The sequence below is a fragment of the Schistocerca cancellata genome, chromosome 3, assembly GCF_023864275.1.
Source record: "Schistocerca cancellata isolate TAMUIC-IGC-003103 chromosome 3, iqSchCanc2.1, whole genome shotgun sequence".
Lineage (NCBI taxonomy): Eukaryota > Metazoa > Arthropoda > Insecta > Orthoptera > Acrididae > Schistocerca > Schistocerca cancellata.
In genome coordinates, this window is record NC_064628.1 from 198,611,225 (window position 1) to 198,624,170 (window position 12,946).

Genomic DNA, 12,946 nt, shown 5'->3' on the forward strand with positions numbered 1-12,946 from the left:
CTTTCCTTATTTTAGTTTTTTTTTCCGTCCAGGTGCTACATTTTGTTTCAGGTATCTAATTGTCATGAGAAGTGCCTTTTCTCTTCGGCCCTTGCCTCCCTAGTTCCCAATTGCCAGAAGTCTGAAGAATTTGAACTGCTTGTCTTTTTTAGTTCTAGCAATTGGTAAAGTTTTCCCCTCCTATCCTACAAAGTACTGTATGTTGTTGTATACAGTATAAGTATTATGCAAAACATGTTGGGTGTGTATCATTCTTGATACAAGGTACAAAGCATGAAATCTTAATTCAATGTATCTGTGAAACATGAAGGGGTAGGAGATGGACCTTATTTCGTATGCATGACAGTTCACTTCACAGCATTCTTTGTCGGGCAGATCTTGCTACCAACACAGTGGGCTACCTGACAGGTAGTCAGTAAAATGGCAGAGATCCATGAGCCAATAAATCATTTTCTTTTATAAATTACTTAGCTAGTGTAAAAAAAAATCTTAGAACATTTAATTTGCTGCTACTTGGTCTACATACAGTAGACTTCATACAAGGTGTCATAGGTGGAAAAATGTAGGCTGCATTATGACAGCAAACACAAGTTATTTGTGATTATAAGGAAACATCTAGTATAACTGTGAAAAACACAAATCAGTCAAATATAATAATTGTAGTTATTTCATGTTTTTTATGGTACAAGCTTGGTATGTTTGATCTTGGTGCATTTAGTGCAACTCATCTTTGGTCACTTTCTTGTCTGTATGTCTGTTCAGTACATATTTTTGTAATTGATTTTAAATTAACTTGCCGATGAGCTAGAGACTTGGAATTTTAAATGTAGTTCAGAACTGGGTGACAGTGCAATATTAACTCAAACTCTTGCCAGTGTGTTCGGTTGGGCAGCAGTGAAAAAAATGGGTAATGCACGACTTCTCAGCTGCTGTGCAGGACTGGCATGTTGTGTGGTTAATATCGGAGAGCATCTCAGGCTTGTTGTCAAGTCTCTGAAGTGAAGTGACCACTCCAAAACCGAATTCACAGGAACCAGATGTTGATGGCTAGTTATGCAAGTATCGATGTATCTGACTATCCACACATAGAGTGCATAGGGGCCTGAAGATGGCATTAATGAGATCCGAAACTGGTCATCTAAATAAAATAACTTCAGAAAATGTACAGCTTTTTTTGGCAGTTTTTCTATGGTAAACATTCTTAAATCAGACTAAAAAGTACAAAATAATTTCTCCTACCACCATACAGACTTGTAGCCTCATAGAGAGAGAGAGAGAGAGAGAGAGAGAGAGAGAGAGAGAGAGAGAGAGAGAGACCTGGAAATTGGTACCCTTGAATTTTTAATTGCTATGGCAGTACTTGTAAGATTTATAATGGAAAACATGGGGCACATGCAATAGATAATAGTTAAGAGGTGAACTATTCATGTATCAGTTATGCATTGCATGCACCCAATGTTTTTCATTATAAATCTTAAAAGTCATAGCTGTTTATTAAAAATTCGCAAGCGCAAATTATCAGGACTGTCTGTATTGGGTTAGGAATCTGTATGGGTCTAGGAGAAATTATTTTGTACTTCGTAGTCCAATTTAAGAAAATGTTATATTAAAAATATATTTTGGTTAAATAATTATATTTTTTAATTCTCATTGCACAAGAGCAGGGTAAGGTGTTGTAGGATTTTGCTCTTTGCAGCCAAGTATCACAGCAGGCTGTGAGTGTGGTGGAGAGGATCCCAATTGTGAATGTAATGTTGGTAACAGTCATATGAACCCTGAAAATTAAAGAAATTTCTGAAGGACAAGAATGCCATTAATGATAGACATTGTAAAATATAACTGTTACCTGTGATGCTGCGGATATGGCTCTGAGCACTTGAATTACAAATAGTACTCGTTCAACAGAAAAAATTATGTTGATGTGAAACTGCTCCTGTTCAGTACCATAAAGTCAACATTATAGATTTCATTCTGAATTTCTGTAGCTTCTGTCAGATGTGCCTGCAGTTTTATTTTTCTTTTACAGATTGCAGCATATTGTTGGGCAAAAGGGCAGATAATTTATAAATGATACTATTTAATTCACAGATCTTTTGTATTTATACAGAGCCCTGGAAGCTGGAGTAAAGGAACCTCTGCTTCTCCTACCTCAGGCAGAAAAATCGGTACAACTTGTTACATTGCTTGGGGCACTGAAAGCATTATATGTGGTAAGTTAACGCTAAATTGCATCAGAGTTTAATAGTGTTAAGTAAACCTCTTACATGGCTGATGAAATGGTCTTTGTTGCAATTGTTACTTTTCATTACTGACAGGAATTCTTTATAGTTGCAAAAAATGTAAATGTATTCCTATGTAGTAACATGAATGACATTAGATCTCTCTATTTATTTTTACACACCGTTCACTCTCTTTGGTCTCATATGCATTAGAAATCAAACTTAAAAAAACTAAATAATAAAGGGTTGCTGCAAAATAGTCGTCTGAGATGTGTGCACGACATAGCTGTAAACTGCAGAATAGCTGATTGCTAAGTAAAACATTAAGAGATAAACTTCAAACTGTCTCAGTTTTGTAGATTTTATTTAAATAGCTTCTAAAGATTTGAAGTATGGTTGGGAACCTGAGACCTATAACCTTGAAATTAAAATATCTTTTGAAGGCAGTTTCGTATAATTTAGACCATTTTTTGGCTAAAAGATAACTCTCGGACTTAATTCTGACTCTAGACAATAAATCAAGAATGCTCCTTTGTGCCTCGTATAGAAATAAATTGAATCCAAACAGAACAACCAAAAGTATGCTGAAAAGAGCACAAGCTCTCCTTTGGGGAGCCAGTGTACTGATAAAAAAAAAAAAAAAAAAAAAAAAAAACTATGAGACAATAAAATCAACTATTTGTTGTTGAAAGTTACCTAGTCATCATATTATTTTGGTATACCTGCATACAATATATTGCGAATTGTGATCTAGTCTCATAACATACAGATCCTAATAATTTGATTAGAGTATAGCAGATACATCAAAACAAGTAATACAGCTCCTATAAAACTTTCTATAAAATTAACTCAGACAGATCAATACTTAAACAGCTTTGTAACTTTTATGTGAGGATACAGCAACATTTACACAAGTAAACAATTGATAAACTACATCCTGCCCAGATATTCAATTCATCCTTCATGAAATCTCCTAGCATTGCTGATGCAGTGTGCCATGTAGGTTTTTCAGCGAATATTGATTCATACCCGGAATGTTCTTGCCTTTTAATTTGTTGTAAATTTTCATTCCCATATACTAGACAGCCTAAGCATATAAGTTTAAGTGAAGAGCAGGTGGCATAAAATTATCTTATTTCACTTATTATATGAGTGATAGAAACAGTTTTCCTCGAGTAATTCTAAGTTGCTGTACAAAAAGATGCTGTCATATGTATGGATGGAGGGAATTGTTAATAATTCCAGATTTTTGAATGATGGGTTACATAATTTCCTTGGTTGTACATCACATGTTTTTAATGATTTTTTTCTGTATTTTTAATGTGCTAATATGTTACTCGAATTTGCTGAAAAGACACCACCATATGTTTTTAATGATTTTTTTCTGTATTTTTAATGTGCTAATATGTTACTCAAATTTGCTGAAAAGACACCACCATACCTTACAACTAATAGAAAGTAACTGTTGTATGAGATTTTCCTGATTTCTGTCAAATGCAAAGCTAAACCATTAGTTTACTAATGACGTAAAGAAAAGACAGACTGGTGCTTACCATAAAGGTGACACCCTAAGTTGCGGGCGGGCACCTGTCTGCATCTTAACATATCATCTTTACAGTAAGTAGCAATCATTATTTTCCTTACATTTTTGATATTCCTCTTGGAGCTTCCATTGTTTGATTTGCTTGCTATACACTCAAGTTGAAATTCTTATCTAGCGTTAATCCTAAAAATTTTACAGAATCCGCTTCATCTAGATCTTGAATATTAAGACTTATTTTAATTTTTTGTGATTTTGACTGTTTTGTTCTGCAATGGATCATAAGGGGTTTTGGGCTGTTCACGATTAAACTATTAGGCCCTAAGCTGAAACCGGGCTTCGAGAGGATTTATTGTATTGATGATGCAGACCAGGATATTTGCTGACTTATGGTCCTCAATTAATGCAAATGTATCACCCACAAATAAAACCAATGGGACGTTTGTATTGATGTGTAGTTTTTTTTTCATCAGTGATCTACCTGGTTCTTTTTATCACATAGTAGCACTTGCAACCTCCTTTCCCAGTTGTTCGCCAGATGTATTCCGATCTCTGTCTTCTACAGTTTTCACCCTCTACAGCTCTCTCTAGTGCAGTGGAAATTATTCCCTGATGTTTTAACAGCTGTCCTATCATCCTGTCCCTTCATCTTGTCATTGTTTTCCATATGTTCCTTTCCTGACATTCCGTGGAGAACCTCTTTAATTTCTTACCTTATCACTCCACAAAATTTACAGCATTCTTCTGTAGCAACACATCTCAAATTCTTTGAACCTCTTTTGTTCCCGTTTTTCCACAGTGCATGTTTCACTACTATACAATTCTGTGCTTGAAACATACATTCTCAGGAATTTCTTCCTCAGATTAAGGCCTACATTTGATACTAGTAGACTTCTCTTAACCAGGAATACCCTTTTTGCCAGTGCTAGTTTGCTTTTTATCTCATTTTGACTATGTCCATTATGTGTTATTTTGCTGTCTAGATATCAGAATTCCTTAACTGTGTCTACTTCGTCATCCCCAAGTTTCTTGCTGTTCTATTTCTGCTTCTTCTGTTACTTTAGTGTTCTTTTGATTTGCTCTCAATCCATATTCTGTATGCATTAGACTGTTCATTCCATTCAACAAATCCTGTAATTCTATGAAAAGGTTTTCAAATGCTGCTACCAATTACAAAAATTGTTGACAACCAAATTATTTATTTTGTGACATGTTTCAATGATTATAACTCATCATCAGGCTATTTCGTCATTACAAAAACATTTAACACATGTTTATACAGATATTAAAATTTCTTTACATGACTGCTATGATCATTCTGCGAGAAGCTTATATCTGTACAAACATGTGTTAAATGTTTTTGTAATGCCAATATAGCCTGAGGATGAAGTGTAATTCTTGAAACATGTCACTAAATAAATAATTTAGTTGTCAACAAATTTTGTGAACAGTAGTGGTATTTGAAAACTGTTTCATACTTTCGAAACAGTCACAGTCAATTAATAGTCAATGCGACTTCAAATTATCCCGCAATTCTTCTTCACTTTCACTGAGGATAACAATGTCACCAACGAATCTTATCACTGATATCCTTTCACCTGGCATTTTAATACCACAGTTGAACCTTTCTTTTATTTCTGCCATTGCTTCTTTGATATACAGACAGAACTACAGGCATGAAAACTACATCTGTGTCTTACACTATTTTTAATCCAAGCGCTTCGTTCTTGGTTTTCCAGTCTTATTGTTTCCTCTTGGTTCCTACATATATTTTATATTACCTACCTTTCCCTATAATTCATTTCTATTTTTCTCAGAATTTCACACATCTTGTGCCATTTTACATTGTTGAACACATTTTCCAGTTTGACAGATCCTATGAATGTGTCTTGATTTTCTTCAGTCTTGCTTCCATTATCAACTGCAGCATCAAACTGCCTCCCTGGTTTTAGCCAAAGTGATCTTCGGGTAACAGATCCTCAGTTTCCTTTTTCATTCTTCTGTACATAATTCTTATCAGCAATTTGGGTGCATGAACTGTTAAGCCAATTCTGCATTAGTTTTTGCACCTGTTGGCTCTTGCTATCTTTGAATTGTGTGGATGATGTTTTTCCTAAAGTCTGATGGTATGTTGTCAGTCTCATACATTCCATACAGCAATGTGAATAATTGTTTTATTGCCACATCCCCCAATGATTTGAGAAATGGAATGTTAATTATCCCCTCTGCTTTATTTGCTCTTAAGTCATCCAAGGCATTTTAAATTCTTATTCTAATACTGGATCCACTATTTCATCCTTGTAATTCCCTGTTCCTTCTTCTATCACAACTTCAGGTAAGTCCTCTCCCTCATAGAGGCCTTCAGTGTACTCTTTCCACCTATGTACTCTCTCCTCTGCATTTAACAGTGTAATTCCTATTGCACTCTTAATGTTACTGCCTTTGCTTCTAATTTCACTGAGGGTTGTTTGACTTATCTATATGCTGAGTCAACCCTTCTGACAATCAGTTCTCTTTCGATATCATTGCGTTTTTCATGCAGCCATTTCATCTTAGCTTCCTTGCACTTCTTACAGTATTTATTTTATTCCTAAGTGACTTGTATTTCTGTATTCCTGAATTTCCCTGAATATTTTTGTACTTTCTTCTTTCATCAATCAACTGAAGTGATTTCTTTGCAGTTACCTCCTTTGTACCTATGATTTTCTTTCCGGCTTCTGTGATTACCCTTTTTAGAGTTGTCCACTCCTCAGCTGAACTGCCTGATAAGCTACTCACTGTCAGAGTATCGACATCCTCAGAGAACTTAGTGTGTCTCTTCATTCTTCAGTACTTCCATATCCCATTTCTTTGTGCACTGATTTTTCATGACTAGTCTCTCAAACTTCGTTTTTACTATGCTATAATGTGATTGTATATCTGCTCCTAGTTATGCTTTACAATCTACTATCTGATTTATGCTTATGGTGCAATCCAACTGGAATCTTTCCATATCTCTTGGCCTTTTCCAAGTATATTACCTCCTCTTGTGATTCTTGAACAGAGTATTCCGTACTACTAGCTGAAATTTATTGCAGAACTCTCCTCCCTCATTCCTACTATCAAGCCCATATTGTCCCATTACCAATTCTTCCCTGCAACTACTTTCCAATTCCCGTTACCTTCTGAATTACCCATTCAGTGTCCTTGTAAACTTTCTCTGTGTCTTCATCTTCTGCTTGTAAAATCAGCTTGTATACCTGAACTGTTATCGTCGATATTGGTTTACCGTAGATTCTGATGAGGACCATCCCATCACTGTACTGTTTACAGTAATTCAGTCTCTCACCTTGGTATTCATAATGAATCCTACTCCCATTATACCATTTTCTGCTGCTGTTGATAGAACCCTATACTCGTCTTACTAGAAATCCTTGTTGTCTTTCTTCACTTCACTCACTGAACTGTGTTTTGATTAAATTTCCATTTTCAGATTTTCTATCTTTTTTATTATGTTCAAATTTCTGAAATTCCCAACCCGCTCATAGAACATTACCCTTCACATTGACAGTTCCCTCCCAGAGATCCAAATGGGGGCTAGGCTGGAATCTTTTGCCAATGGAGAGATCATGATGAGACTTTTTCAGTTACAGGCCACATGCACTTTAGATACATGTGTGTCTTTAATGCAGTGGTTTCCATTGCCTTTTGCATCTTCATGCTGTTGGTCATTGCTGATTCTCCTGCCTTTTAGGGGGAATTTCCCACCCCATGTCCAAGAGTGTGCCCTGAACCTTTCTCCTTTCCTCTGTACACTCTGACAAGTCCATTGGCAGAATGAGGTTGACATCTTATGTTGCAGGTCTTCCGCTGCCATTGCTGATGATTTTTATTCAAAATTTAAACAGTGCCAAGGTTTGAACATGGGACCCAGGATGTTACGATTACTAGACAAAGACGTTACCCCTGGTCCACAGATAGGTTATTAATGTAGAATAAAAACTTCATTTTATGTGTTACACATTACGGAAATCTCAGCAGACCATTGCTGGATATTGTAGGAACTGTGAAAGCTAACACATGCTGAGAGCTACTTCGTATGAGCAAAAGGTTACTGCTTATATTAACCTCCTCTCCTCCCCTCCCCTTCTCCTCTGAAAATTTGCCTGCCTGTACTCAGAATGGAGCACACTACATTCTGGTCAACCAGGAGAGCAGGCAAATGGAGGAACTAGTGAGCACCTGCTGCTAACAAGTAGCGGATGATACATGTCACCTCTCCACTGCTCCTGCTCTCCTGGATGGCAGCACAGATGACGTAACATTTAGCTTACAGCAGTCCAAAGGAGTGTGAACATGGTGTCCAGGCTGTTTACAGTGATTGTTAGAATTAGGATTAACTGTGAAACTGAAGTATCAATATATGAATATGAACAGTACTTCTTCATGCCTGAGAAGTATGTATACCTGCTACTTTTCAAAGGCTGTAAAATGTATAAAGGTTTGTGTGAATGAGTGTGATTTGTATGTATGTAGCCGCCAGTGTAATTTTCTGCACAACGTATTTACCTTCCACACACAAAAAAAATGATAGAATAAGTATTTAAGGGCAAGATTAAAATGATTTTTAATTTATGAACATCATCAAGCCTTTTCAGTAAAACATAATGCAAATAGTCGCTAAAATTTGGCGGTATTCCTTTCTTCTTGATGTGCCTGTAAAGGAACTTTTATGCTCAACTTCATACACCCAGCGATACATCAGCATCATTAGTAGTGCATTAACAGCATGTGGACCTATGTAATCAATAGCAGTATTTCAATCAGTTTAAAATAATGAAAAGAAGACTTAGTCTATTCAGAACACAATGAAATAAATATGTTCAATGCTAATTTTAACTTTGGTGTATACCCTGAAATGTCTTCACTTATCCTGGGGTAGGTCTACCTCTCAGCCGTATGTGTACTCTGCTTATATACCATTCCTATAGTTCAATGAATGAAAGTATTACAGACAGACTTCATGCAAAAGAATGAATGAATAGTCCAATGTTAAAACTACAATTGAATGAATTGATGGTTTTCATTCTGTTGTTCCCATCATTACCTGACAGCACAATTAAAATTATCTTCACATTCCACTCAGTATCATGTACTACAAAGTTATATTATGCCACTGTGTATATACATACATTTAACTTCATGGTGACATGTATAGAATATTCAGGGTATTTGAAAATGATATAGGGGTTTTAAAGCTTTGTAGTATTTATTACATTCAGCTTACAATCATAAATAATACATTATATGAAAGAGCAACTCAGAGTTTTTATTAAGTGTTCAATGTGAACACCATTCATCACACATTGATTTGACAGCCAAATTCTTCCCAAATCTTGATAAGCAAGGCTGGAATAATTGTTGCAACAACTGCTTCAGTCCTGTTTTTTTAAGTTAGCTGGATCAGCTGGTTGCAAAGGCACATACTCATTTATGAAATACAACAAAAATCGCGTGGTGTCTGGTTGTATGAGAATGTAAAAGTCATGGAAAACAAACTCTATCATCCAGCCTCTTGCAGCCAATCTAGTGGTTGGGTACAATGTCGTTTAACCAGTTGCATACTGAATTATGTCTGTGAGATGTTGTACCATCTTTCTGGCAATTAAAGTTCTGTGGTTCAGCTTCTTCCAATTGAGGAAAGAGCCATAGCTGTAGCCAGCAAGATAAGAACCACCAGTTACAGTTCTTTCACAGAAAAAGAAAGGCCCATAAACTTTCTGCCAGGATATAGCACAAAAAAACATTCAATTTGTAAGAGTCTCATCACAACTGTCCATCTCATGGGTATTTGCTGACCCCTGGATATGCACTTTGTGTGTGTTTACATTTCCATTTAGGTGAAATGTCAGTTCATCACTAAAGACAACATGACACAGAGAATCTTTGCCATGCAGAAATATTTCATATGCAAATTTGGAACATAAACTGTAGGCTACATCCAGAATGAGATTTTCACTACCCAGCAGAGTGTGCGCTCATATGAAACTTCCTGGCAGATTAAAACTGTGTGCCAGACTGAGACTCGAACTCGGGACCTTTGCCTTTCGCGGGCAAGTGCTCTACCAACTGAGCTACCCAAGCACGACTCATGCCCCGTCCTCACAGCTTTGCTTCTGCCAGTACCTCGTCTCCTACCTTCCAAACTTTACAGAAGCTCTCCTGCGAAACTTGCAGGACTAGCACTCCTGAAAGAAAGGATATTGCGGAGACATGGCTTGTAGTCTGCATGCTTTAGAGCTTGTAAGAATTGCAAACAATAAGAACTGAGTTATAAGTGTCTTCTTAAAAGCCCCCACAAAGATGTCACTGGAATTTCTAATCCATGACGAGCCTTCTGAACTGATTTCATGGGGCTATGTGTGAAAGACCCACTTGTTCAACATCTTCAGTCACTCTGTTGTTACATACTCTTCCATTTGTGCACAGGTGTGCCAAAAAATACTGTTTGAGTTGCTCTATCATGTGCTGTATTATTTATAATTGTAAGTAAAATGTAATAAATGCTATGAAGCTTTAAAACTGTATATTCATTTTGCAGCACCCTGTTAATCTGTCATTGGGTCTGCCATCTTCTGTAATCACCTGTTGCCAACTGATATCCTGTATCTGGAATATTTTTCTTAAAAATTATTTTTAGTGCACAATGTAGTAAGTTTTTTTATTTGAAGTTAGATATACTTCTTCCCTAAAGATTTACATTCACAAATATGTTATATATGTTCAGGTCTTTCATCACTTCCACATTTCTGCTAAATTTTTGATGTAGACAACATAAATTCCACAGCTTTTCATCACCCTCCCTATCTCCACAGTATCCTTGTCAGACTCTATGCTCTTTTTGCACCCACCTCTCTATCCTACGGCTTCTACACCTGTGACTGTCCCTGCTGTAAGACGTGCCCTATGTATCCTACTTCCATGACCTATAATAGTTCTATAACTAGTAAAACATATACTGTCAGAGGGAGAGCCACCTGTGAAACGACGCGTCTTATATCAGCTGTTATGTAAACACTGCTGGGCCTTCTACATTGGCATGACCACCACCAAGTTACCAGTTGAGATGGGTTGACATAGACAGAGGGTGTACACTGTCAACACAATATATCCTGTTGCATAGGGTACTCTACAGCATGACATTTGTGATCTTGGTGCTTGTTTCACCATACGTAGCATCTGGATTCTTCCCCAAGACACAATTTCTCAAAACTCCACAGGTGGGAAGTGACATTACAAAATATCCGTGGTTCTCACCACCCTCTTGGCCTAAATTTAATGTTAATTTCTTCGGTCTCTGTATTTCTTCTCAGCAACTTTTCCTTTCTCCACTCCATTTTACTTTTCTATCTCTTTTAATTTCCATCCTGCCTATTTTTCCCTGTCCCCTACCTCTATCACATACAATGCACTTAGATTTCTGCTCTTATTAACTCGTGCTTGATGTCTTTGCAGTAATCTGTTTCTTGCACATTACTCTATCTTCCACCTTTAAGTTCTCAGGTTTTGAAATCTTGTACAGTGCAGTCCCCATCAATCAAGCAATCAGTCTTTTTTTTCATCCCATCCTGTAAGTCTCCCCTAACCTGGGGTTCTAAATGACTTTCCCAAATTTATCCCTCTTCCTAAACCTCAACAGTCCTTTTCCTTCACCCCTCTTCCTTCCCCTTCAACCTTTCTGCTAGGAGGACGGGCCATTGGCTCTGTAAGCTTGCAAACTTGAATATCTTGTGTATGTGTGTTTTACTGCTGCTGCTTGTTGAGTGGATTTTTAACTACCCGGTTATAAATTTCACATTGTATTGATAAACTAAAAGAAATGATAGGAAAACCTCCACAAGAAATTGAAACAAGCTATAATACTGGGTTTTTTCATCAAAAAGTATAAACTACCAATGTATTCATGAAGTTTATAACTAATGTATGTGCATAAAAAGTAATTTCCCACCATTTACATAGTCCTGCAATTTGTATCACTTTTTTAAAGTCCCCTGAAAATTGTAAAAGAGAGGTTCCACTGTAGTTGTTCTTCCATATAAGCCAGCATAGACAGTAACTATGTTTTCATTTAAATCCCAGTTATGTGATATTTCCTATTTATTAAACTACAACCATAGCAGTAGCTACTGAAAATCTAGTATGTCATTTCAAAAGAAGAGTTTGAATATTTTTAATTTGCCATATACGTACTTGTGCCAGAGGAAAATTTCACTTGAGAAAATTAAAATTAGAAGTAGAAAGATGGTAATCAATTACCTTCAAGAGATAAAATTTTATGTACTCCAAGTAGTCATATACAGTAAAAAACAAAAGCCTCCCTACCGTTCAGAATGTTAGTCTCTTCCTTAAGGAGGAAAGAGGGATATCTTGGGGAAGATTAGAAAGGAGAGGCAGGACACTTAAGGTCCCAGGATGACAGGAACCCACCAGTTATGAAATCTGTAATTGTGCTTTTTTTTTTCTATTGATGACATTTAGAATTACACCTCCTGAAGCAAGTGCACAACAGCTTTTTTTTCACTTTTTAAGTATATATTCCAGAGTATTTTCGTTTTAGTTGTAAGAATAGTACATTATAAATAATCTACCTTCCTTGTCACAGCCTCTTCAGCTACGCGAAGATGTGCCCAGTAAAAGCAGTAAGGTCAAAAATATTGGAGTGGTTGGTAGCTGTGACCTGCGTGAAGTCATTAAGAATGCTGTTGCCATCGAAAGTGGGAGGTAATCAACTGAATATGCAATCCTAACTAATCTTAAGACTACAACCATTAACACATTCCACACTGCTATGTATGCGCCTTGACTGTGCAGGTGCACTGGCGATTTTCAAGCAACTTTAATGAGTAAGTGTACAATAACAAATGGCCTCAAAGGCACATTTCTAGCATCATTTGAAACTCCATACTTTATAGATTAGGAAAAATATAGTCTTTATGAGGTGTGATTGGAAAGTTTTAAGAATGGATCCGCTACTGCGTACTAGTTAGGCGGGCAGGTCAGGTACAGTGTGTTAACTGTAAGACGGCAGAGTTGTGATGGGAGTGCGGGGAGAGGAGGAAGCAAGCTTTGGCTGGCGAGGGGTGAGGAGCCGTTGGGGGGGGGGGGGGGGGGGAGACAAGGCACGCCTACCAGTTGCAGTGCTGGCACT

The 12,946-nt window shown here is 36.9% G+C and overlaps 1 protein-coding gene across 2 annotated transcripts in view; it reads left to right on the forward strand.

The window, feature by feature from the left end:
- LOC126174817 (putative aminopeptidase W07G4.4) overlaps positions 1-12,946 on the forward strand; it is a 78,306-nt gene that overhangs the window by 10,516 nt on the left and 54,844 nt on the right. For both annotated transcript variants that reach the window (XM_049921194.1, XM_049921195.1), the window contains exons 4-5: positions 2,108-2,210; positions 12,401-12,519. In XM_049921194.1, the coding sequence (XP_049777151.1) occupies positions 2,108-2,210; positions 12,401-12,519 (222 nt within the window). The remainder of the gene's footprint in view (positions 1-2,107; positions 2,211-12,400; positions 12,520-12,946) is intronic.